Below are 22,587 nucleotides of genomic sequence, written 5' to 3' on the forward strand. Positions count from 1 at the left end.
AAACAACTCTGTGTTTGAGCAGTGAATAATGCCTCTCACAACAGTTTATTTAATGACATTCGTAGCCAAAAATAAAGGGGACTCTTATATTAATAAACAAGTACCCAACTTCAGTGTAAAGATTTAAAAATACAAGCTTTATCTTCAGTGGATTATATGAGTCTCATTAGGAAGCAGCGCTCCTCTGACGCGATTTCAAGTTCTCGCGAGATTTCAGCTCTTCTCGTCCAATCCAACATGTCGCCTTAGAGACGCTGTTATTGTTCGTTCGCTCATCCAAGAGTCTTCATTTCAATTGAACCAAGGCGGACCAAGGAGCCGGGGCGGGCATGAGAGGAGGAAGAGCCGGAGATAATGTTGAGGTCCACCGGCTTCTTCCGAGGGATTGACTGTCCGTTTTACGCGGACGGCAGCGGCGGTAAAAGCGGCTGTAACCGACCGTACTGTCACTTCAGGCACAGCCAGCAGCGACGCTCGTCTTACGGAGCTCCGGCGGACGTCAAGCGGCAGAAAGACGTCCAGTTCGGACAGAAAGGTGCTCGTTTGTTCCCCTCAGATAAACCCCGAACTCACCCGGTTCGGTTCGCTTCTTCCGAACCACGGCGTCGGTGGTGAATCCAAAGCGGGTTTCCTGCGATGCTGCTGCTGCTAACAAGCTCGTATTTATCCAAAATTACAGCTTTAAATCCACTCCACTGTACAACAAATCAATGGATTAGAAAATAAATCCAGACACTGCAAAGTCAATACCGAAGTAGATTAATTAATGGCTAAAAACGTCTTTTTTGAGCTTGTTTACATCTAAAAATGTTTTACTTGTTGGAAAAATGTCTTTTAATTTCTATCCCAAACTTCCTTTTGTCTTATATGCATCTTCTTTTAATTTGGGTTTAAAGTAAAGAACATTCATTCATTGTACAGGACTTACATGAGTGCAGCTTTTGAGTATAAAAACACATTTATAATTTCTGATCAGACTTAACCATTATAAGCTGAGGACTTGTTCTCTGTAGTTTCATTAACTCTTTGCTTCTCCCACTCTTTAGTTGATGACCTCCCAGGTTTTACTTTCTTTCTTTAAAAGCAGCGGTGACATGTTTTAATCCTCTCGTCTCATCGGGATGAAATGGACCCCACATCTCATGGTGCTCAAGTAAAACTTTGTTGTTTTTGCAGTCGGGATGCTGTCACCTCACCTTCGGCATGTTCTCGTGGAAGACGTGCACTTCGTATTTGTTCTTCGTGTCCAGCTACATGAGCTGAAACTTTCTGCCTTGTTTGCTTTTCCTTGATTTTAGTCGTTTCGGGGTCAGTTCCTCGACACGTCTCGTCTAAAGATGTTTTGTTTGCGGGAGGTGTCGTCTGTGTTTCAAACAGGTCCTCAAATGGATTTAAACTTAAGTTTTTTTGTCTGTAGCATTGTCTCCCATCTCTCTGGTAAAAATAATTTAATTTCTCTTCCTTTGAACAAGTTTCTACTTAAGTTTGATTTGAAAATATGCTGTGGATTATTTGTGAAATTCAGCAGCATTTAATGAAAAATTGGTTCTTTTTTAGCACATTTCCATGATTATTTTCTCTTGATGTACTTTTTTCACACATATTTATGGAGCAAATATTCTGTTGCATTATTAAAACTGTGTCCAAATGAGGTTTTTATTAGATCTGCTAACCTGGCCATGTTGGCACATTTCTCCTCAAATGCCTCCGAAAGCTAAAACCATGTTTTCTGGTGTGTTTCAGAGCAAGGTTACAATCCCTTCAACCCTGAAGTAGTGAGGCCGCAGGAGCAGCAGAATGGAGACCCGGCTGCGTCAGGAGACCTCAGCGGTGCTTTGGAGCTCGTCAACAAGGCCATCGAGGAAGTCCGCAGCGAGGTGGAGAGAGAGAAGAGGAAGCTCTCTCGCATCGGGGATGAACCGTACAGTCCCACTGAGAGCGCCAGCTTGTCTTCATCCGATGTTACAAAAAGTAGAGCAGCAGGCTTGCACTTGGCCTACGATCCTGGGAGTTATCAGATCACATCAGGAGGATATAATCTCACTCCGGGCTGCAGCAAATACACCTTGGATTCAGACATAAAGGGCCACAACAGTAGCTCCATGGAATATGTTCCTACTTTGCTGAAAAGGCCTGTCTCTCAGACACAGCTGCTGAAACCTTCCTCTCCTCCACCCAGCCCAAAATATTCAAACAGCACATCCTTCAAATACACTGTAGATAATTCTAGGCCCTCCACAGACATGGAGTATGACCCCCTGTCCAACTACTCTGCTGGCATCACAGCGAAGAGCAAGAGGGACGAGAGTGCCTCTGTGAAAACCGATTATAGCAAAGCCTCCACATTATCAGGGACTGTTTTATCAGATGAGGGGTGTGGAGCAGCTTTAAAAAAGCCCCCGCAGCCCAATCTAAACACAAAGAAGTATACTATCTCTGACTCCGACGGGGAGAGTTCTGGGACAGAGTACCGACCAACGTCACTTAGCAGTCTCCAGCAAAAAAAAGCCAACATCGGATCGGCTAAGGATGCTTTTAGGAAAGACAGGACTGAAAGCATGCAAGGCGCATTAACGCTGAAGAAAAGAGAGGACGTGTCAGAGGACTCAGACATTCAGGAAAGTGTTAAACAAAAGGACATCCCTGAAAAGAAGAAGGTGGCAGATCCAGCTAGTCACGGGAAGAGTAGCAAATCTGAGAAGGTGCATAAAACTGAGAAGGAAGTTTGCAAATCATCCAGTCAAAAGGGCAGCAGCAGCTGTATTAGTAAAGACAAAGGGTCAGTGAAGAACTCAAACCAAGACTGTGCGAAGAAAGAGAACAAGAGTCATGGGAAGAAAGACGATAGTAAAAACACAGCAAAGGTTAAGGCATCAGATAAAGTCCAGAGAGAAGGCAGAGAAGAAAAGAGAAGTGATGGTAAGATCAAAACTGCGGAAAAAACTAAAAGAGACTCCAGTAAACAAGATAAAGATGCACCAGAGAGCAAAAAACTCAAAACATCAGACAAAGAAAAAGAGCACAGCAAGCATAAGGACCGCCAACACAAAAATGGTAAACTTGACAGTAAAAAGGAAAAAGAGGTCAAGAAAATGAGTAAACACAGTTCTAGCAGCGGTAAAAGCAGTTCAGCCAACAGTAAAGACAAGGTGAAGCAAAACACCAGCTCGTCACACGAAACGAAGCTTGGGAGTAAAAAGCAGAGCCTGACTTTGAGCCACGCCGATCTGTTTGGAGACGAGAGCCCGGAGGAGGCCGAGCCGATCGCGGTGGATTACGACGACGATGCGGAGGAAGTCCTGGTGAGGAAATCGGCCGACGCGTTAAAGAGGGGCCGTCTGAACAAAAGGAAGGCTTCGGAGCGCTCGCCGTCTTCCTCTGAGGATGACGATGACCACAGTGTGGAGAGCAGCAAGACGAGTTGGGACAGGGCTGACGGCGCTGGAATCGACTTTTCCAGGTTTCAGGATGACCTGGACTTTGACTCGGATCCCATGGAGGAGTGTCTGAGGATCTTCAACGAATCCAAAGACGTGAAGAAGGAAGACAAGGGAAGGCAAGCGAAGCAGGTACTGCTGCTTCTCTCCTCCTGTGTCTCTTCATTCACCAGACAGAGCTTACTAATGTTGTTTAAACTGAAGTAGTAAAGCTACGTTTCCCACTTTCAGCCTTTGAGAGATTCAGAGGAGGAGAAAATCCCAGACAGCACTTTAACCACTCTCTTCCCTGGTCAGAAGAAGAGAGTGTCCCATTTTGTTGCCAAAAATGTAAGTTTCTCAACCTTAAATGTCTTTATTTCCCAGACTCAACCAGATACAGCAGCGGTTACCAAAGATGGGGTCCGAACCCCACCGTGGGTCATGAAACTCCACCTGAGGGTCCTCAAATAATCCTCAGAAATCAAATAACAGTAAAAATGATAACTGAAGGTTTATTCTTACCATGGTTGTCACTAATAATAAATACAGTAGTAACAAATGAATAAAACAAATAGCAACATGATTGTTGTCATTATGTCCTCGTTTAATAATTAGTAGACACACTTGTTCACTTTGACTGGTGATATTTGGGGTCTGAAGCTGAAAAGAGTTGGAACCACTGTGTAAAAGTGTTAAACCACCCCTAATTTCATTATACTGGTTTTGATCAGTAGTTTTTCTTTGGACTTTGGCTCATTTTTCACTCACTTTCTGAACGTCTGGAACAAATGATCCAGTTTGCGCTAAAAAAATAAGGAGAATGAACAAGTGGAGGACAAAAGAAGAACTATCTTCAGCAGATGAACAGTATGCCTTTTAAGAAAAAGGAAAAAATGTCCAGCGGAGACGTGAATAAAGTCTTTTGAGATTCATCATCCTTCAGATGATCGTTTCTGTATGCCAGGCTGTTAACCATCCTCTCTGCTGAGGGGGAGCAGACAGGAAAATCCCTCAGACATCAACATCAAAACATGCTTTGGCATTTTTCTGACTCTGTACAGGTGGGGGTTTACAGCAAACAGGGAAGTAAAGGGTAGAAACAAGATGTGAAAATATTTAAATTACAGTCTCTGGGGTTTTCCAGCTCCATGCTTGAATGGAAAACTGAAAGTCAGAAGAGATACTGATAGTATTATCAGCTGCCTATAATATTTGACTAAAATTGTGAATCATTTATCTAAATATTTTATTAAAGAACCATTCTGTGGGTTTTATACAATACTAAGATATAGTTTTATGCTTGTTTTACTTGTGGGAATTGAATAAATTGTTTATATGAGCACATTACTCTTAGTCTTATGATGGTTTTGATTCTTATCATTTGTAACACTTGCACCTCATTTATAAATCCGGCTTCTTGTTCTCCCTTTTCAGACTGATGCACCTTCAAAGTCTGTGGTTCGGCCGTATAAGAGACCCACGCCTCAGGAGATGTGCTATCAGCGTATGCAGATCGCTCAGCAGCAAGCGGCTCAGCTTTCTGCCTCGCAGAGATCCAGCCCCGGCGTTTCTGGAGAGAAGAAGAGGATAGCTCACCGGCCTAACCCGCAGACGCCATCATCTAAGACAAGTACGAGCTCACACACCGCTCCAGTTGACCCCTTCCTTCAGAGGCTAAAGTCACATGTATGCGTGTGTTTGTCTGACCAGGTCCTGCACACGACAAACCAGCTACCAGTCAGGTTTTATCCCCCAGCCAGAGCTTTCAGGGCGTCAAGTCCCAAACCACCGCCGGGATTCTGTCCAAGACTTCTTCTACTGTCCTGCAGACGAGGGTGGCACACACGCCCACGATGAAGGTATTCAAAACCTCACACCTTTGCGTTGGTCACTTCCTGTTTGTTGAGGAAACTCCACTTTTGTCTTGTTCAAAGTGCTTGAACTGCATTATGTTGCCTTCTGGGTTAGATAAGTGCTTCAGTCTTGAATAAAGTTCTTTTTTAGAATGCATAAATTCCATCTGATTAATTAGCTTTCTTTTTAGCTTCAAATAATTCCAGCTGTTTTGCTTTTAATGAGGATGACTCTTTGAATCTACACATACTGCTATATTGTAATCTTACCTAAAATTTGTATACTTTTAATCAAAACGAGCTTTAAAAGTTTATAGTTAGCTGCTCTCAAAAACTAATGTGCTTATATCTGTAGCACTGTTAACAAAAATGAATCTAAATTGAAGTAATTTGTCATTTTAGCACAGACAGATTATTTTGGATGTAAGTAAAGTAATAAGGTGCTGGAAAATAAGCTCTGAAAATGGTTGAAAAGTGCTTATTTATTTCTGTAGCTCATTTCCAAACAACTCCCTGCTGCATTAAAGGGCTGCACAATGAGGATAAAAGCAACACACTATAATAAATACAAAAAATATGAACAAAAATAAAAATCAGATGCACTTACAGAAACAATGTTGAGATCACCTGGGATTAAAAAAGTGTGTCTGCGTTCATCTCTGACGGTTATTTGTAGCGTTCTTACTCAGCGAGGAACATTTGTCTTTTCTGTGTGTTTGACGTTTTTCAGAGCACTTCCATGAAGCGTCCGGTCATCCCCAGTGAGTTCGGGGCAAAAGTTCCCACCAACATCCGCCAGCGCTACCTCAACACTTTCATAGACGAATGTGTCAAGTTTTGTGCGTCGGAAGAAGCTGCCTTCCACATGGTAGGAGCTCCGGCCTCAGCAGCTGCCTGTCAGAGTTGCTTTAAGAGGTTTATCTGTTCTGTTTGGAAGCCAAATTGTGCTTTTATTTTAGTTTTCAGTGCCAGAAGATGACGTTTGAACAATGCTAGATGTGTAAATGTTGTTTCAGGCCCTGGATGAGGAGAAGCTGGTGTACGAGCGCAGCAGCAGCAAAAACATCTACCTCAACGTAGCCGTCAACACGCTGAAGAAGCTCCGAGGCAAAAGCTGCTCGTCTCCATCGCCTTCAAAGAGTCCGTACCCTCAGTCCACGCACAGAAAAATATAGTTTACAGAAAAAAGTCTCTTTATTTATCTAAACTCCACACAAAGCTAAAGACTGCATCAAATGTTGCGTTAGTTATGATGTTTAAAGTCAGAGTGTCGTTTTCTGTAGGAGAATCTGGGTCAGCAGCTAAAAGGAAGTCCCTGTCCCACGAGGAAGTCCTGGGCGGTCGACTTGCAGCGACAACCAGCTTCACAGTCAACAGGTCGGGGAAACAGCAGGAGGAGAAACTCGTTGGTGAGAACGATCACATTTTTTTTTTTTTCCTTCTTTCTCAGAAATTGTTTTTCATCTGTCACCTGATTGCATCCTTTGCAACAGCAAGTGCAGATTATGCCTCTGATAACATAGAGAAGAAAAGAAAGAGTCATTGTGCGAAGTACAGACTTGTGAATTGTTTGTTCATCCTGTCGAGGCAACCAGCCATGTGACAACCTTCAGCCTCAGCCTCAGCCTGCCCTGTGACCCGACGTCAGCTTTCCTGAAAGAATCACAGTTAATTTACCTGTGAAGTCATTTACCGCTTTAATCTGTTTTTACTGTCGCTTTTTAAAGGCTGCAGGCGTACTTTATAAGCTGAGCACAGCTCTGCACAGCTGGGTTTTGAAAATCAGTCTTTTATTCACAAAGAAATCCAGTTTTAGTGCTTTAGAATCACAGAAACCAAACTCAGAGAGGTTCGAGACGAGTTCCTGATGCTCGTGAAAACTCTGTAACTATTATAATCCTGAGATTTATTTGAAGACGCTCAAACTCCTGCAACGTTTTCAGATATTTGGAGCCATTTATCCCCACGTCTCGTATAAATACGTTTTCTTTCTGCAGTCTTATTTCTAATAGGTTGTTTTAAAAGTTTTTTGAATATTTCAACTCTGCAACAAAACACCTCATGCTTCTTCTGTGTGTTCCCGTCTGACTAAACGCTCAGTATTAAAGGCGACATTTAGATGTTCCTGTCTCCTCGTAGGAACCGTTCTGTTCAGGAAGCTGAAGGCGTACCTGATGACAGAGGAGCAGCTCCAGGAGCACGGATACCCCCGGCTGAACCCCGAGGCCTCCGGGAAGGCCGTCATTTACAACCAACCAGAGAAAAAGATCATCTCAGACCGTGAGCTCATCTCCGTTTAGATTCAACATCAATCTAAATTATTTTTCAGCTAAAATGTGTTTTTTAAATTCTTTTTCAGCCTTCACCAAGATCTGCTGTCGCTGTGGCGCCGAGTATAAGATCAACGTAAACGGCAGCTGTGTGCGTAAAGAGGAATGTAGCTATCACTGGGGGCGTTTACGCCGGCATAAAGGTAAATGTTCAGTCGCCGTGGCCGTGTTTCTAAATGGGAGTTTCTTTTTCTTCCTCCAAACCTGAGTTATTTTTGTGTCTTTCAGTCGCTGGAGGCTGGGAGACGACTTACAGCTGCTGCTCCACGACTGCAGGAGCTCCCGGCTGTCAAATCGCAAAGGTTGTCATCGGGAAATTAAATCCAAATCTGTTTAAATACAGCTCGGGTCAGGAAGCCGTTATTCAAAGGAAATATGAGTTTTAAAACTTTGGTTCTTATCAGACGGACGCAAATGACCTGGATGAGGCGCAAACAACCGAGACAAGAAGATGGTTTCAGTTCTTTTAGATTCACGTAAAACAAAAGTGACATTTAATCAACAAAAAACTCCACAGGTAGAGCTGTTAAATATGGCAAATTAAAGAAAGGAATATTTTTTACTTTCTCACTATTTAATTTTTTATTTGTTAGTTCATACGTTGTTTTGCTTATTTAGTTATTTTACATTTTTGAGGATATATGTGCAGATACACCATTTTATCTGTTTCATACTTCTATTTATTTAACACCATTTCAGTCATTGATTCATTAAAAACTCATAAAATACCCTGCCAAGAAAATAAAGCTAATTATAAAAGTTATTATTAATAATTGTCTGAAACTAGCCATCAGATATTAGTCAAAAATATAAATAAAACATTCCCACTTCTAATTTTCCTTAAACATGAATTAATTTTATTTTCATGATTATAATCCTGAAAATGCTTCATATTTCCGCAGCAACACGTTCAGGACGCCAGAAAAGAGTCGCTTGATGGTTTCGTGTCGACGTTCAGCAAACCGCTTCCACCGGACGGAAACGGCGGCGTGTTCGCGTTGGACTGTGAGATGGTGAGGCAGATAGGATGCGTTAAAAAAGCACCCCAACATTAAACCTGTCTTCACTTAAGAATGAACTTTCTTGTTCAGTGTTACACGAAGCAGGGACTGGAGCTGACCAGAGTCACCGTCATCGACTCGGAGATGAGAGTCATCTACGACACGTTCGTCAAGCCCGAGAGCAAAGTGGTGGACTACAACACGCGGTGAGTCTTCGGCCACTTTGACCGTCGGATTTACTGCTCCGTTTCCGCTCTGACGCTCCCCTTTGCGTCTGGCAGATTCTCGGGCGTGACGGAGGAGGACCTGGAGAACGCCACCATCACTCTGAGAGACGTCCAGGCGGTGCTGCTCAGCATGTTCAGGGCCGAGTCCATCCTCATCGGACACAGTCTGGAGAGCGACCTCCTCGCTCTGAAGGTGAGGCTCTTCTTCACCAGCTGCATGGTGCTGCTGCACAAATCTTAGCACTTTGGTAGAAGTCATAAATATACTGACCAATTAAATTGGACCATCAAGCTAAATTACTACTAGAGACAGGACCAGAAGCTGGCAGGTGAAGAGGACGAGCGCCACCTAGTGGCTGGCTGCAGTACACCTTCAGTATGTTTAGTTATTTGAAGTTTTAAGCGCCCAAAAACACATTTGACCTTCAGTTTTGGACAATTTTACCTTCATCATCTGCCTTTATTTATGTTGATGATCTGGAGACTTTGTCAGTTTATCCATTTCATTTCATCTTATTTAGTTGTCCGTTTCACCAAAATAATTTTGTGATCTATTTGAAAGATTATTGGCCAAAAAGGATGAGAGTAACTGCTTCAATAAATGGTCACAAACAGCATTTAATCTAAACTTGATAAACGCTCTGTCTGCAGCTTTGTCCCAGCTTTAATTCTGCAGAGGACAAAAATGTTCCTTCAACCTCTGAAGGGGTTAGTTTGCTGAGAGGAAAACTCTGACGCAGTTTGTTTTGCTTCCAGCTCATCCACAGTTCAGTCGTAGACACATCCGTGGTGTTTCCTCACCGCCTCGGTTTGCCCTACAAACGTGCCTTGAAGAACCTGATGGCCGATTACCTCAAACGCATCATCCAGGACAACGGTGAGAAAGCGCGGCGGACAAGCATCTGTTGTGTTTTTACAAGTTTTTTTTATGACCAGAATTGTTTAAATTGTCATATTTGTTCATTAGTTTGTTCAAAAGGTAAAGTTCTCCAAGCATTCATGAGTTCAGGTTCATTATTCTCACAGAAATCTGAGGATAAAACCAAATGATCATTATTAAAAACAATTCAACTCCAGGTAAATATGATTTTATCTGATGTGTGGCGTTAAACTGGTTGTTCAGAGGATTGTTGTCAAATCCAGGTGGACTGTGTAAAACCTGTAAAACCTATAAGGTCATGACTGGAGGTGTGTGGGCCTCCTGAGGAAAGCTGCGGATCTTAAATCTGGCAGTGAAGCTAATAAAATGCAGACTAATAAATGTATCTCCTTTATTTTAACTGCACCGCCATCGAGTCGCCAGCAGGTGCCGCTGTTTTGGGGTTTGTACAGTTTCCTGAAACGCTTCAGATCCTTTGACCAGTAACATTCAAACTTATTAATTGAAGAGAAATTATTAACATTTTAAAATATTTCTTCAACTGCATTTGGGATTGTTGGAAACTGCTACTTTCCCTCATGATTCAGGCCTTTCAGCACTTTCTCCTCTGTCATATAAAAAAGAATGAGTGATATTTTCCCCAAACAGTTTTTAAAACGATGTGAAGTCATTCCTGATGGGTAGGTCCTGATGTTACCCCTCAGACCTGATTTAAATATATTAAATATGAGCTTAAAGGCCATCTGGAGGTCAAGCTGCGTTGTGAAGTGTTCGTTTGTGGGTTTGCACGTGAATGTTTATTTATGCCTTTATGAATCCTCCTATAACATACGGCGAAGCTCCAGGTGACGCATTGCGCTTGTGTTTTCAGTGGAGGGCCACGATTCGAGCGAAGACGCGTCCGCCTGCATGGAGCTGATGATCTGGAGGATTAAGGAGGATGCAAAGGTCAAAAGATGACCCCTGACCCCTCCCACCGAGCATTGATCAGTCCAGAGGGACGTCAGCGTCGTTACACTGTGTTCAGACGGCCGTCAGCACCTTCAAAGCAATAGGAAACAAAATCCTCATCACTTTCATTTACTTACTGATACTTCAGTTCATTATGTTGGCTTCAAAGTATTTGTTTATTTTAGCAGTGTTCCTTTAAGGCCTCAGACCTGCTCACGAATAAAACCTTTGTATGGAAGAACTTGAAAAGCAGGAGCTTTGTTGCTGAACAGATTAATATAAATTTATATTGGACTGCGTCTCCAGTCTGACTTGCACTATGATGAAACGCTCTTGTTGTACAGGGCCCAAATTTGAGTACCTCATGTGTGTCGTGATACATTCACTTCTAATAAAAAAACAGACATGTTGTTATTACTACCTATTTACACTTAAGTGCATTAATGTCTTAGTCTGTTGCTTGTAAATGCATTAGTTTAGTTTTTTCACTTGCACATAGTTTCTTGTCACTGATGTGGCAGTTCTTTGTAATTTTTTGTAAAATAGCCCCTCGGCAGAAACGCACAGCCTCTGCTGCTAGTTTATTCGCTGATGTTACAGCCACGGTCTCTGTCATGTGAGGTGCATGAAAACAAAACACAGCAAATATGATGTTATTCCTCCATTCAGAAGTCAAAATAAGTGTTGAGTTAAATCTGAGTGACTTATTAACACAGTTATCAACTATAACCTGCGCTGTTTTATGTTGACAGTGACTGAAAATCTGCCACAGAGCTGTAAAGTTTCCTTTGTACAGTATTTGTTATTTCTTTGGTTGTTTATCTTTTTTTATTAAAAAGTAATACTTTAAGAGAAAATGTTGCTGTTTTTAATCGACAGTGTTGAAAATGTAACAAAGTACAGTTACCACGGTGGTACAGTGTTTTATGATGCTGACGCACGAGTTGCAACAAGCTGCTGTAGTTGTCTTTTTGCATTAATTTAATTTAATATTCACGTTTATCTCCACTCCCTCCCTTAGAGCTGTTTTTAGCAACACATCTACCTCCTTCCTTCATGCAACCAATCAAGCTGCAGCAAGATTTATGGTGTCATGTTGTTATATTTGATAATTTCCTGATACTATTCAACACTCAGGCTTCTTCATTTCTTTATTGACACATATTTACTGACTCAAACAGCTGAACTCAAAGACATTATTAAGGATATCAGTGCAAAAGCATTGAAGCATCTTTATTACTGTTTAGTTTAAAGAAAAAACTACAAGTGTCACAATTGGTCACACACTAACTTTTAAAATGTTCATTACTTATTACTACCCCGACTCCTTTTGGTACATACACAAATTATACATCAGAACGAGAGGATTTTTGTCCTGTTTTACCCAACATGTCTGTCACTACTGGAGGAGTTACAGTTTTCTCTTAAATCCCAGCAGAATACAGAGAGAGCACGCCCAAACTTCCACATATTTTAGCTCAAAACTGGAGGTGAAGGCTCTTTTTAACACGTCCTATTTCCTTCATAAAACACAGTAGAAGCATAAAAACTCACATCTCTGACGTCAGAGTCTTCAGCCACTCACGGATAAAGAATTTGAACGATCAAACTTTTAGATTTTACACCCCAGCTGTTTGTTTAAGGCTTAATTTTCAGTGTTTCTTTCTGTCTGCCTCCTATTATCTCGGCAGTCAGGGAGTGACAGACACAGGTGTGTGGTTACCACGGTGACCAATAATGAGCATTTCTTTTGAGCTTCGTTCTCGTTCCACTTCTTAAACAGTTCATACATCAAAATCTGAGCATTTTGTCTCTATAACTTATTGGTTAGAATAAAAACTTGAAGTAAAATTAGGTCATTTTTATGTATTTTAGATGAATTTAAAAGTAAATAATATAAATAGTTTGAGCTGTACGAGGTAATATTTTCCTGCAGGACAACAACCAGGTCTCTGAGGGTTTTACTCCCAGGCTGACTGCTGGCATGTTTCTTTATGTGGCTCATTCTCCAGCATTAAAAAACATTTTGTTTGCTGAAGCGTTTCACTAAAGTAAAACTTTAGTTTCTGGGCTAAAACTTGGAGTCGCTCTTCACGCGCCTCGCTCTGTTGCCTGCTTTGAGGTCGGATCCGGGCTCCTCTTCCAGTATTTCTGCACAAATAGTTAGTGACAGTGCGCCAGCTGCCTCCTGCAGCCCACGTGTCTCTCTAACAGCAGGTGCAGCCGGTGGAAATTCTCCTTTCCTCAGCAGATGTGTAAATTGGGGTGGAAAGAGAAAGAAACAGGAGAGAAATGCTAAACGGGGAGGCCCATCTTTTCTTTCAGTGCGTTTGCCTATTAAGCTCCTCCCGTCACATGTCAGTATGCATTTCCCCAGGCCGGGCCACAGACCCCAGGTATTAAAAGAGCCAGTTAGCTGGGATCAATACCGACACAATGTTGCAGTGACAGGGAGGGGGGCTTCCTAGTGTTTGCTGAGTGTTCCACAGATTTTGAACATGTGGAGCAAAGCAGCTTAGAGGGGTCGTCTTCATTATCAAATTCGATCAGAGCCTCTCTGTCCCTCTGCCCGTGATCACCTTTAACAAGTGGGGGAAGCTGCAGGCCGGCGCTCCTGAATGACCACATGCTAAGAGATGTGAGAGCCGCAGCAAGAAAACCCTGAAACTTTCAGGGATCTGGCTACAGGTTTAGAACAAGTTCATGAACACAAAATGTAAGCAGCTGATGGGTTTGTTGTTCTGAACATTTACCATATGTTGTGTACACTTTGAACGAACATGGTTCTCTTTAGCTGAGTGTCGTTCCCTGCTATCCAACTTTTCTATACAGTCTGAAGCTTCTCGCTGAGTTTGGGGCCTAACCACCTTCCAAACATTTACAGGAAAGGTTAACACAACCCCAATGTCCAAAAAGGTTGGGTTGTTGTTTAAAATACAAATAGAAACAGAATTCAATGACCTGGAAATCTCATAAACCCGTATTTTATTCACAATGGAACATAGTAAACACAGGAAATGTTAGAAATAAGGAATTGTACCATAAAGCAGGAAGACATCTCAGAAAGGTTTGGGGCAGTGAGTGGTATGAATGAGAACGTCACATTTTAAAACTAGTTAGGTTAACTCTCAACAGAACTGGGTATAAAAAGAGAATTTCAGGGGCTGAATCTCTGAGAAGTAAAGATGGGCAGGGGTTCACCACGTTTGGCTTCATTCCTCTTCAGTTTGGTCCAGACTTGTTTGAGTATAACCACTTTCTTTGTTTACATCCTGCATGTTGTCTAAAGAGCTTAAAAAGCTTTGATTTCTCTCTGCTGCGTTCACCCCTCCACCCCATGTGGCCCGCCGTGGGCGCTCTTGACTCTCCCACAGCTGCCCGTCCCTCTCCGTCCATCTTTGATACCTCGATCTGGTGCCCAATTAAGAGACTGATCTGTACTCAGTCCCACGTATTGATCTGTTGCTCCCAGGGGCCGTCGAAGAGATCATAGGAAGATAATTTGAGGCTAATAAGGCTTCAGATTGTTTACAAAGAGGAGGTTAAATCACATCTCATTCTTTTTGGATCACTAAACTGAGACTAACAGATCGAGTAGTTTGCCCCTAGCTGTCATAAAACGATTCCCTCATTTCGTTCTCTAAACCGGAGCCTTCTCCGTGTTTATATTTGAGCTTTGTTCGTGTAAACTCGGCGTGTTTGCAGCCAGGTCAATGTCACTCTAAGCCCTGAGTGTGTCACAGCCAGTGTCAGCCTTCACAGCGTGATCCTTAAGAAAACCCACTGACCCGCTGTTACCATTCTCCCTGTCTCCCTCAGGTCAAAGGCCAGCGGGCCCTATCGATCCCCCCCTCCCTGATAAAGAAGTCCTTAGATCTGCTCACTGCTCTTCAGCCCACATCCTCCCAAACTAACATCGAAGCCCCCCAAAAAAGCCTCACAATTGTGTTTTTTGCGAGCAGATCGATCCGGTTGGTGTCCGAGGGGGCCTTCCTTTGAGATAACTGACAACTACAAAGGTCCCGTTCTGACAGGCCCTTGTCAATACAAATTTCCACTATTGATAAGTAATTTAACAAAGACTTGGTAACTAGATAAAACATCTGCTAAACAAAGCAGTTTAACAAAGACTTCTTGAAAGAGAAAAGATTTGCTGCCTCTGTCTCCTCTCTAACACAGCTGTCCTCCAGTTTCCATCAGTAAAATAAACAGAGGAGGAGAACAAAAGGTGGAACAGAAATGAAAAATGTAATGACCATTTAATTGATTATTCCTCAGTCTTAAAATGAGAATATTGTAATTTTTCACTGCTTTTCTTAGTTTCAAATGACCAAAAGGTAAACATGTTTGACTTTTAATGACCTAACTTCAATATTTCGATCAACAGCTGGAGTTTTAATGGGAATTTTATAATCAAATTTTACAATCAAATCATTTTTAGGGACCATCCATCCTGTTATCAGTGCACTAATCCACCTCTCTGATGGTATGGGGGTGCATTAGTGTCTATGGCATGGGCAGCTTACACATCTGGAAAGGCACTATCAATGTAGGAAGGTATATACAGGATTTTAGAACATCTGCTCCCATCCAGACAACGTCCCTTTCAGAGAAGGTCTTGCATATTTCAGCAAGACAGCCGCATGCTGCCTCCATTCCATCAGCATGGCTTCATGGTAGAAGAGTCCAGGTGCTGAACTGACCTGCCTGGGATAAAAAATATTTGGTGCATCATGAAAATAAAATCCCTCAAAGAAGATCCAAAGAGACCATTGAGCAGCTAGAATCCTACACCAGACAATAATGGGTCAAGAGTCCCTCTAAAACCTCCTAGATGTTTACAGACTGTTGTTAGAAGAAGAGGGGATGCCTCACAGTGATAAATGTGGCTTTTCCAAACTTTTTTGAGATGTGTTGCTGCCATTAAATTCAAAATTACCTTATTTTTCCTTAAAATGGTTCTTAGTTTAAACGTTTGATTTGTTTACTATGTTCCATCAGGACTAAAATATTGTTTCATGAATGTTTTTGTTGGAACAAAATTACAGATTTGACTTTAGAAAATTGCTTGGGTTAACTTTTAGTGATGGAGATGACTTGTCCTGATTTTTAAATAAAGAAAACAAACACATACATATACTTTTTCAACCACATGTAAAGTTTTTTAAATAAAAAAAGTCAGTAGTTGTAAAGGACTTGAAGTGAATGTTCTTCCTCACAGCAGAGCAGTCAGGTTTGGAAGTAAACCTGCGCAGCTCCTGTTCAGCGGTGAGGCTGTTGTCAGTCCTCTGACTCGGCCTTTTGTCTTTTCTTCACTGTAATCCCTGCATGTGTAAGTGGATCCTCTAAGAGCAGGATAACTCCTTCTAAGAGGTCTTAAACACTACAGGAGGGACCAAAATCCACTAACTTCTCATTCACTTCTGTCCTTCTTAGGACTTATAACAGTGATTACTCCTGCAGTGGTGCACAAGTTTGGATTTACATTTTAAAAAATGGTGACAGGGTAAATAAAGGTGAGCAGGTTGTTGTTGGAATTTGAAGATGATGCCGTCAGGAGGTCTTAAAAGCTAAATGACTGATTTTGGCTGAACTCTGATTGTTTCGTTGGGATAGAAGGTGAACCCAGATGAGCCCTGCTGGCCCACAGGAGGGGAAATTATCCGGAGGAGTTGGGGGGGCAGAGATGTGGTGGCTCGGGGACGGGGAGGGTCACACACAAGCACACTCTTTGTATGCCTCTAATCCCCCCAGCCAACACAGCTTTGGCCAGGTTTCATCATGAAAGTGCCATGAAATAACTACTTTTTTTTCTCTCCTCGCAGTAAATCTCCCCTAATCCTGGGGGCTGCGGAGACAAAGGCCTCCGGGACCTAATCCTGGAGCTTTTAGTGGAGCTGAGGGGCTGGCCGACAGAGCCTCTTCTAAATGACTTATTCCTATCGGACACTAATACAGCTTGACAGCCAAGAACGGTGAAAGGAGGAGGAAAAAGCCAGGAGAAAGAAAAAGAGAAAAAAGAGCACAAACATTTTCACATACTTTAGAAGTTGATGGAGTCGATTGGATGCAAACAGAGGAGGTGAGTATCGGTTCAGACCTGAAAACTACACAGCAGCTGTGAGATTCCACTGCTTCAGCTGTGGATTTACAAAAAAAATACTTCAGAGTTTCTTGTTTCTTCTCATTTGGTTTTGGTGCAGGAATGTGGCTGTAGTATTTAAGGGGAAGGATGAACACACCTACCTTTTCCCAGCGGAGAAATGCTGGAAGAGTTTTCAACAGGAAGTGTTGAAACATTTTACAGACGGGTTTTCTCCCCATCACCTCGTCCTGGTTCTGTTCTTGGTGCAGATTTAAAGATGAACTCAGTGATCTATATTTTTGGCTCATTGAGGCCTATTTTTAAAAAGTAGGTGCAACTAGAAAAAATTCATTTTCTGTGAAAATACAGTGTGAACGCTGAAATTTACTACAGAAGCTGAAACTGATTTGTACATTTAAAAGAAGCAGAACATCAGCTACAAGCTAAAAAAAAAAAAAGCAAAACACTCGCTAAAAGTGAAAAGAAACAAGATGCTAAAAGATTAAAAATTCTAACTATAAAGCCAAAAGTAGCAAAATGCTAGCTAAGAGCAGCAAAAGGCTAGCTAAATGCTGGCTAAGAGCAGCAAAAGGCTAGCTAAATGCTAGCTAAGAGCAGCAAAAGGCTAGCTAAATGCTAGCTAAGAGCAGCTAAATGCTAGCTAAGAGCAGCAAAAGGCTAGCTAAATGCTAGCTAAACATAGCAGAACCAAAGCTAAAAGCTAAATGTAGCAGAATGGTAGCTAAAAGCAACAGAAGAAGACAAAACTAGAGGAAGTAAGCTGAAACAGAAGTCAGGGAGAACAATAATCTTGACAGAAGTGAGGAGTTCTTAATGCATTTCTATGGAGAAAATATTAGAAAATGAAGTTAAATATTTTGAAAAGTATAAAAGTTAGAAAAACCAAAGGTCAGAACACCAATCTGCTAAAAGAGCTAAATGTTTTGATATACGAATGGCTAAAATAGCACAGAGTAAGCAGAAGTAGTTAGACTGAAAACAGGAAAATAAAAACATTGAAAATCTGTTATTGCTGAGTCAGCATTCATAGAGAGCCACTGGCTGGATTTTATGGTTTAATGCTGTAAAAAAACTGACATATAGGTGAAAAAAAGGTTTTTCCTCAGAACGAAGCATCAAACTCAACACCCCTGAAACTGTTAATGCAGTACATTTATTTTTATTAATACTGTGGTACTCAAAAAGTACGCCCCATCAAGTAAAAGCAGCTGTATAATTCTTTGAAACCATAAATACTTTATGTAGCCTGATGTAAAGCCTGGCTAATCAGGAGGTGCATTATGGGACATGTAGGATGGTTTTATTAAGAAGACTTTATTTAGCTCAGCTGGATGGAAATAAATTGCTCTCGCTGAGCAGGGTTCAGATTAGCTCTACATTGTGACACTTCATAGGCAAAATATGGTGGCTGTTAGCAAAACAAACCCCTCCGAACCCCCCACCCTGTGAGGGGGAGGCTGTCAGCAGCAGCAGGATGGGAGAAAAGAGAGGACAATCAAAGGCAGTTATTTTAATCTGTCCTGCCTCGGAGATTAGCCCACCACATTGTTTTAATTGTTTTAACTGAAACGCTCGCTTATTGGGCAATCCTTGGCAGAAATCTCCCAAGTTCAATAGTTTCAAAAACTTGAGCTCCTTGCGACCCCCCTCCTCTCTCCCCTCATCCCACCTAATCCCAGCTAATACCTTTCTTTCTATTGGCTAATGGCTGAAGGGAGCCTGGGTAAACGCTTCTTAAATAGTGGAGGGTGAGAATGGTTTCAGAGATTTAGATCCGTCTGGGCAAGGATTTAAGGCCCAAAACTGGACTGAGAAACACTGATGGACCTGGATCTCACTCAGAGCCTGGATCTCAGGTAAGACGGATGAAAAACAGGAAGCTTGAAGGGTTTCAGGAAGGGGTTAACTGGTGCTTAATATAGTTCTTATGTCACATTTATGAAGTTAAATGCTGATTTGAAAGGCCTTTAAAAGTGTCTGTGCAAGGTAAATCTGTTTTAACAACAGTAATAATGATAATAATTGTGTTTCCTCACTGTATTGTAACAGTATTCCTTTTCCTGCACTTTTTACCCCTAAAGATGTTTCTGCATTTATTTACTCTTAAATATTTAGACTTTGTGAAAATTCATACTTGATATCAATCTATCTTAGCTGCAAAGTGGTTATTTTGAGTTGAAAGTGATTCAATTATTTGTTAAAACCCCATAATTCTTACCTATTAATTGAACATTTGGAAGATGTGGAAGGAAAAAGCGCTTAAATGAGGACTTTAAGGGGTTTAAAGTGTCACAATGAACACATTATTTTGAACAAAAATGATTCCTTAAGTGCAGACTGGTTGTTTTATGTTTGAAGTTGATTAAATGATCAATTCAAACCTTAGATATTTTAGCTGTTAGTAAATATTTGAAACATTTGGAGGCAAAATACACCTAAATGAGGACTTTTGATGGGGTTTAATTGCTACATACGGTTAGTCAAAGAAAACAAACCTTATATTGATTCATCTAAAGTCAAATTCTTTCTTAGATACAGATAGGCTGTTTCTTGTTTGAAATTGATTAAATTATCAATTGTAATCCAGGAATAAGTAGCTATTAATACAATAATTGGAGGTAAGAAACACTTAAATAAAGACTTTGAGGGGTTTTAGAGTGCTCACAGTAAATATATTAGGCTGGTGAAAGAAAACAAACCTGATATTGATTCATTTGATGCCAAAAGGATGCTTTATGTTTAAGTTGTGAGTTAAAAACCCATAATTAATAGCTGTTAATGGAGGCAAAAGGCCTATAGATGAAGACTTTAAGGGGTTCCAAAGTGCTCAGAGTGAAGCCATGAGGTTGAGGGCTGTGTTTGTTCACGCAGATTCAGGATGAACCCGCTGAGTTTCTGCGGGGCCCCTCTGTTTCCGCTCCACGGCGTCAACTCGCTGCTGTTCGACCTGCGCCACCAGGGGGCGCAGCAGCACCACCTTTACTCCGCCGCAGCGCCAAACGCGCACAGCTTCTCTGTGGCGGAGAGGCTGGCAGGTGGGTCCTGGTGCGCACCCTACAAAACACTTCAAAACAGGTCAAGTTGCTGTGGATTACTGATATTCAGCTAAAACCTGGTGTGGGAATAGTTGACACACACTTAGAGGACTAACTGATCACACACTAGTCCAGGGGTGTCCAATCCTGGTCCTGGAGGGCCACTATCCTGGTGTTTTAGGAGTTTCTCTGCTTTGGCTCACCTGGTTTGAATAACTGAGTGATTAACAGGCTTCTGCAGAACTTGAAGACCTGCTGATGAGCAGAGAAACATCTAAACCATGCAGGACGGTGGCCCTGTTTGTTAGCAAAATATATCATGAACTACTGCATGGATTATACTTTCAGAAAACAATCCTATTATTTTACCTTTTGGCGTCTTCCCCATTAAAGATGGCTGCCACAGTTGACTCGTATTAGCCGACATAAGAATTGCTCTAACTCAGTCAATTTTACAGACACTGAGCTAAAATTTGGTGTGGTCGTAGCTGAGAGTCATTCACAACATAAACTCTGAGCATCATGAACATCATGTCTCATCATAACATGATCTTAGATGAACCCAGAGAGCGATGTGCATTCCTTCATTCTTTATGGATCTCAAAGCCATCAAGTAGTGAACAAACTATTAAAATGAGTTTCTGCAACTTTCTGAGTGCACCACTGTCTAATCTATCAATGTCATATTACTCAAAATGCAGCGTGCACTCTTTTGTGACTTGAAGCTGACTCAAGCTTTACTCAAAACTGTTACAACTGAGCGTTTCTCTGTTGTGATACTGATATTTAAAGCTAACAATCTGCATTTTATCCACCTGACAAAAAATTGTAGATTCAAGCTTGAAGTTTCAAAATGAATGTTTACCCCCCAAAAAAGAGGTTTTAGCAAAATTAAAAAATAATAAGAGCCGAAATTGAGGAAATCTCCATGACATGGTGATGTTATTAAAATCCTGACGTGACCTTCAGAGAGTTGAGAAGAAACTGACTGAACTTTTTCCTGCCCTGCCCTGTCAGAGCTGATCCTGGAGGCTCGCTATGGCAACCAGCCGAAGCAGCGGCGCAGCCGTACGGCGTTCACGGTGTCGCAGCTGCAGGCTCTCGAAAAAGCCTTCCAGCAGACGCAGTATCCAGATGTTAGCATGAGGGAGACGCTGGCCATGTGCATCAACCTGCCTGAGGCTCGCATTCAGGTGACACTCCACCCATCACCTGACCCACCTGACTGGTTTAGGGCCCTGTCTCTCTCTCTGTGTGTCTGTTAGCAAAACATCTCAATAACTACAGGATAAAGTTTAATAAAACTTTCAGAATGAACATCTACAACTGGTTAAGTTTTGGAGTCAATCCAATTCAATGTGGCTAACACAGAAATGGCTATAACTCAGTCGATGTTACAGATATTGAGCTAAGAATTGATGTGGTAGTAGCTGAGAGTCATCCTCTGAGCATAAAATCCCACATGACATCTTGGGCAATATGCATTCCTACAAGGAATGCCAGATCTTAAATTTTCTTAGTGACTTTGTCATTTTTCTACTTCTAATTGTGCACAAATGTTCTTTATTTTGAAAGTTTTTTCTTTAAGTTTAAATGTTTGTAAAGCACTTAATCTGGCTTTTTTTAAAAATACAAAAATGCTCATCTTTGTCCAGGTGTGGTTCAAGAACAGAAGAGCAAAGTTTCGTAAAGGTCAGAAAAGCTCAAGAGACGTCAGCGTGGAGGAAGCCTCACAGATCAGTACAGTTGGACAGGAGGAAGTGAGGACAGAAGACAAGCGGGACATCCTCACATCCCGCTCTGAAGGCAGCGTCCTTCCTCTTCTCTGTCCTCCAGCTCCTTGTGACAAAACAAACAAGGACTCAGACTCTGATTTGTCACCGTGGCCCCTCCTGCTTCAGTCTCCTCCACTTTGTCACTTCATGGCGGGGGAGCGTTATCCACCTCACCAAGAGCTCTCCCTCCCACCGCTGTTCTGGCCCGTCTTACAACAGCCCAGCTCCACGTGGGGGGGTCCAAAACGCTGTAGTTCAAGCAATGCGGTGTGTCACCCTCACCTGGGCCTATAATTGACAAAAACTGAACACACTCAGCTCGAGAAGTCAGCTTTTTTTTACAGACTCTGAATCAGCAATGAGCAGAAACTAATACTAACAGACTGTCCACAGAAAAAATATTCTAATCTGAGTTTCGCTGAACATCTGTTTGTCTGAATGCTCCACAAAACATTACATGTAAAGCATTTCTTCTGTTTGAGTTGCTGTGGAGAATATTCAGTATATTTTTTATTCTCAGTCAGCAGAACGTTAAAACATTTTTTTTCCTTCCTCATCATCATTAATGGTTACATTTCCAAGTGTAAGAAACAGTTTTAGACAGTAAAAAGGACAGAAGCATTTGGGAAAAGATTCTTATTGTGCCTCAGAACTGCAGCATAGATGCATGAAATAAAGTTATTTGCACCTCTTTTCTGGATGTTTCTATTTTTATGCACACAGTTGCAACTTCATGGTATTTAAACAGATATCAGCAGCATTTTATACATAACTAAGCAGCATTAAGCTAAACATTACAACTGTAATTAGATCATATGGTCCTGTAAATTACCCTGAAATTGTGATACATTTTGAATTTATCAATCTGGAGTTTAAAATATCTGCAACAAATGATTATTCTTTAAGTTTATTAAGCTTTAGGTCATCAAAAACAGTTTTAAACATGATAAAGTGTAAACAACTTTTGTTTTGAGCTCATATGCATGTATGTCTGGGAAATATAGGCTGGG

The 22,587-nt window shown here is 41.6% G+C and overlaps 2 protein-coding genes across 2 annotated transcripts; both read left to right on the top strand.

Annotated features, from left to right (window-relative positions):
- Positions 1–212: 212 nt before the first annotated feature.
- Positions 213–11,512, top strand: rexo1 (REX1, RNA exonuclease 1 homolog). Its single transcript, XM_017420585.3, has 16 exons — positions 213–535; positions 1,744–3,569; positions 3,669–3,767; positions 4,854–5,049; positions 5,130–5,278; positions 6,003–6,140; positions 6,289–6,412; positions 6,556–6,681; positions 7,412–7,552; positions 7,632–7,745; positions 7,831–7,904; positions 8,505–8,615; positions 8,694–8,809; positions 8,885–9,023; positions 9,587–9,707; positions 10,582–11,512. The coding sequence occupies exons 1-16, from the start codon at positions 355–357 to the stop codon at positions 10,668–10,670; spliced, it is 3,744 nt and encodes a 1,247-aa protein (XP_017276074.1). The 5' UTR covers positions 213–354; the 3' UTR covers positions 10,671–11,512.
- A 7,022-nt stretch (positions 11,513–18,534) lies between these two features.
- Positions 18,535–22,259, top strand: zgc:101100 (uncharacterized protein LOC445169 homolog). Its single transcript, XM_017420428.3, has 4 exons — positions 18,535–18,623; positions 19,639–19,802; positions 20,820–20,995; positions 21,458–22,259. The coding sequence occupies exons 1-4, from the start codon at positions 18,589–18,591 to the stop codon at positions 21,869–21,871; spliced, it is 789 nt and encodes a 262-aa protein (XP_017275917.1). The 5' UTR covers positions 18,535–18,588; the 3' UTR covers positions 21,872–22,259.
- The last annotated feature ends 328 nt before the right edge of the window (positions 22,260–22,587 follow it).

Source organism: Kryptolebias marmoratus, linkage group LG24, assembly GCF_001649575.2.
Source record: "Kryptolebias marmoratus isolate JLee-2015 linkage group LG24, ASM164957v2, whole genome shotgun sequence".
Classification (NCBI taxonomy): Eukaryota; Metazoa; Chordata; class Actinopteri; order Cyprinodontiformes; family Rivulidae; genus Kryptolebias; species Kryptolebias marmoratus.

What these genes read in the sequence shown, in the direction of transcription:
- rexo1 (XM_017420585.3), top strand. Translation starts at nt 355, where the DNA reads ATGTTGAGGTCCACCGGCTTCTTCCGAGGGATTGACTGTCCGTTTTAC. An exon ending in GCGTTTACGCCGGCATAAAG is followed by an intron (nt 7,746 to 7,830) that starts GTAAATGTTCAG and finishes TGTGTCTTTCAG; the next exon opens with TCGCTGGAGGCTGGGAGACG. An exon ending in ACGCATCATCCAGGACAACG is followed by an intron (nt 9,708 to 10,581) that starts GTGAGAAAGCGC and finishes TTGTGTTTTCAG; the next exon opens with TGGAGGGCCACGATTCGAGC.
- zgc:101100 (XM_017420428.3), top strand. Translation starts at nt 18,589, where the DNA reads ATGGACCTGGATCTCACTCAGAGCCTGGATCTCAG. An exon ending in ACTCAGAGCCTGGATCTCAG is followed by an intron (nt 18,624 to 19,638) that starts GTAAGACGGATG and finishes TTGTTCACGCAG; the next exon opens with ATTCAGGATGAACCCGCTGA. An exon ending in TGTGGCGGAGAGGCTGGCAG is followed by an intron (nt 19,803 to 20,819) that starts GTGGGTCCTGGT and finishes CTGCCCTGTCAG; the next exon opens with AGCTGATCCTGGAGGCTCGC.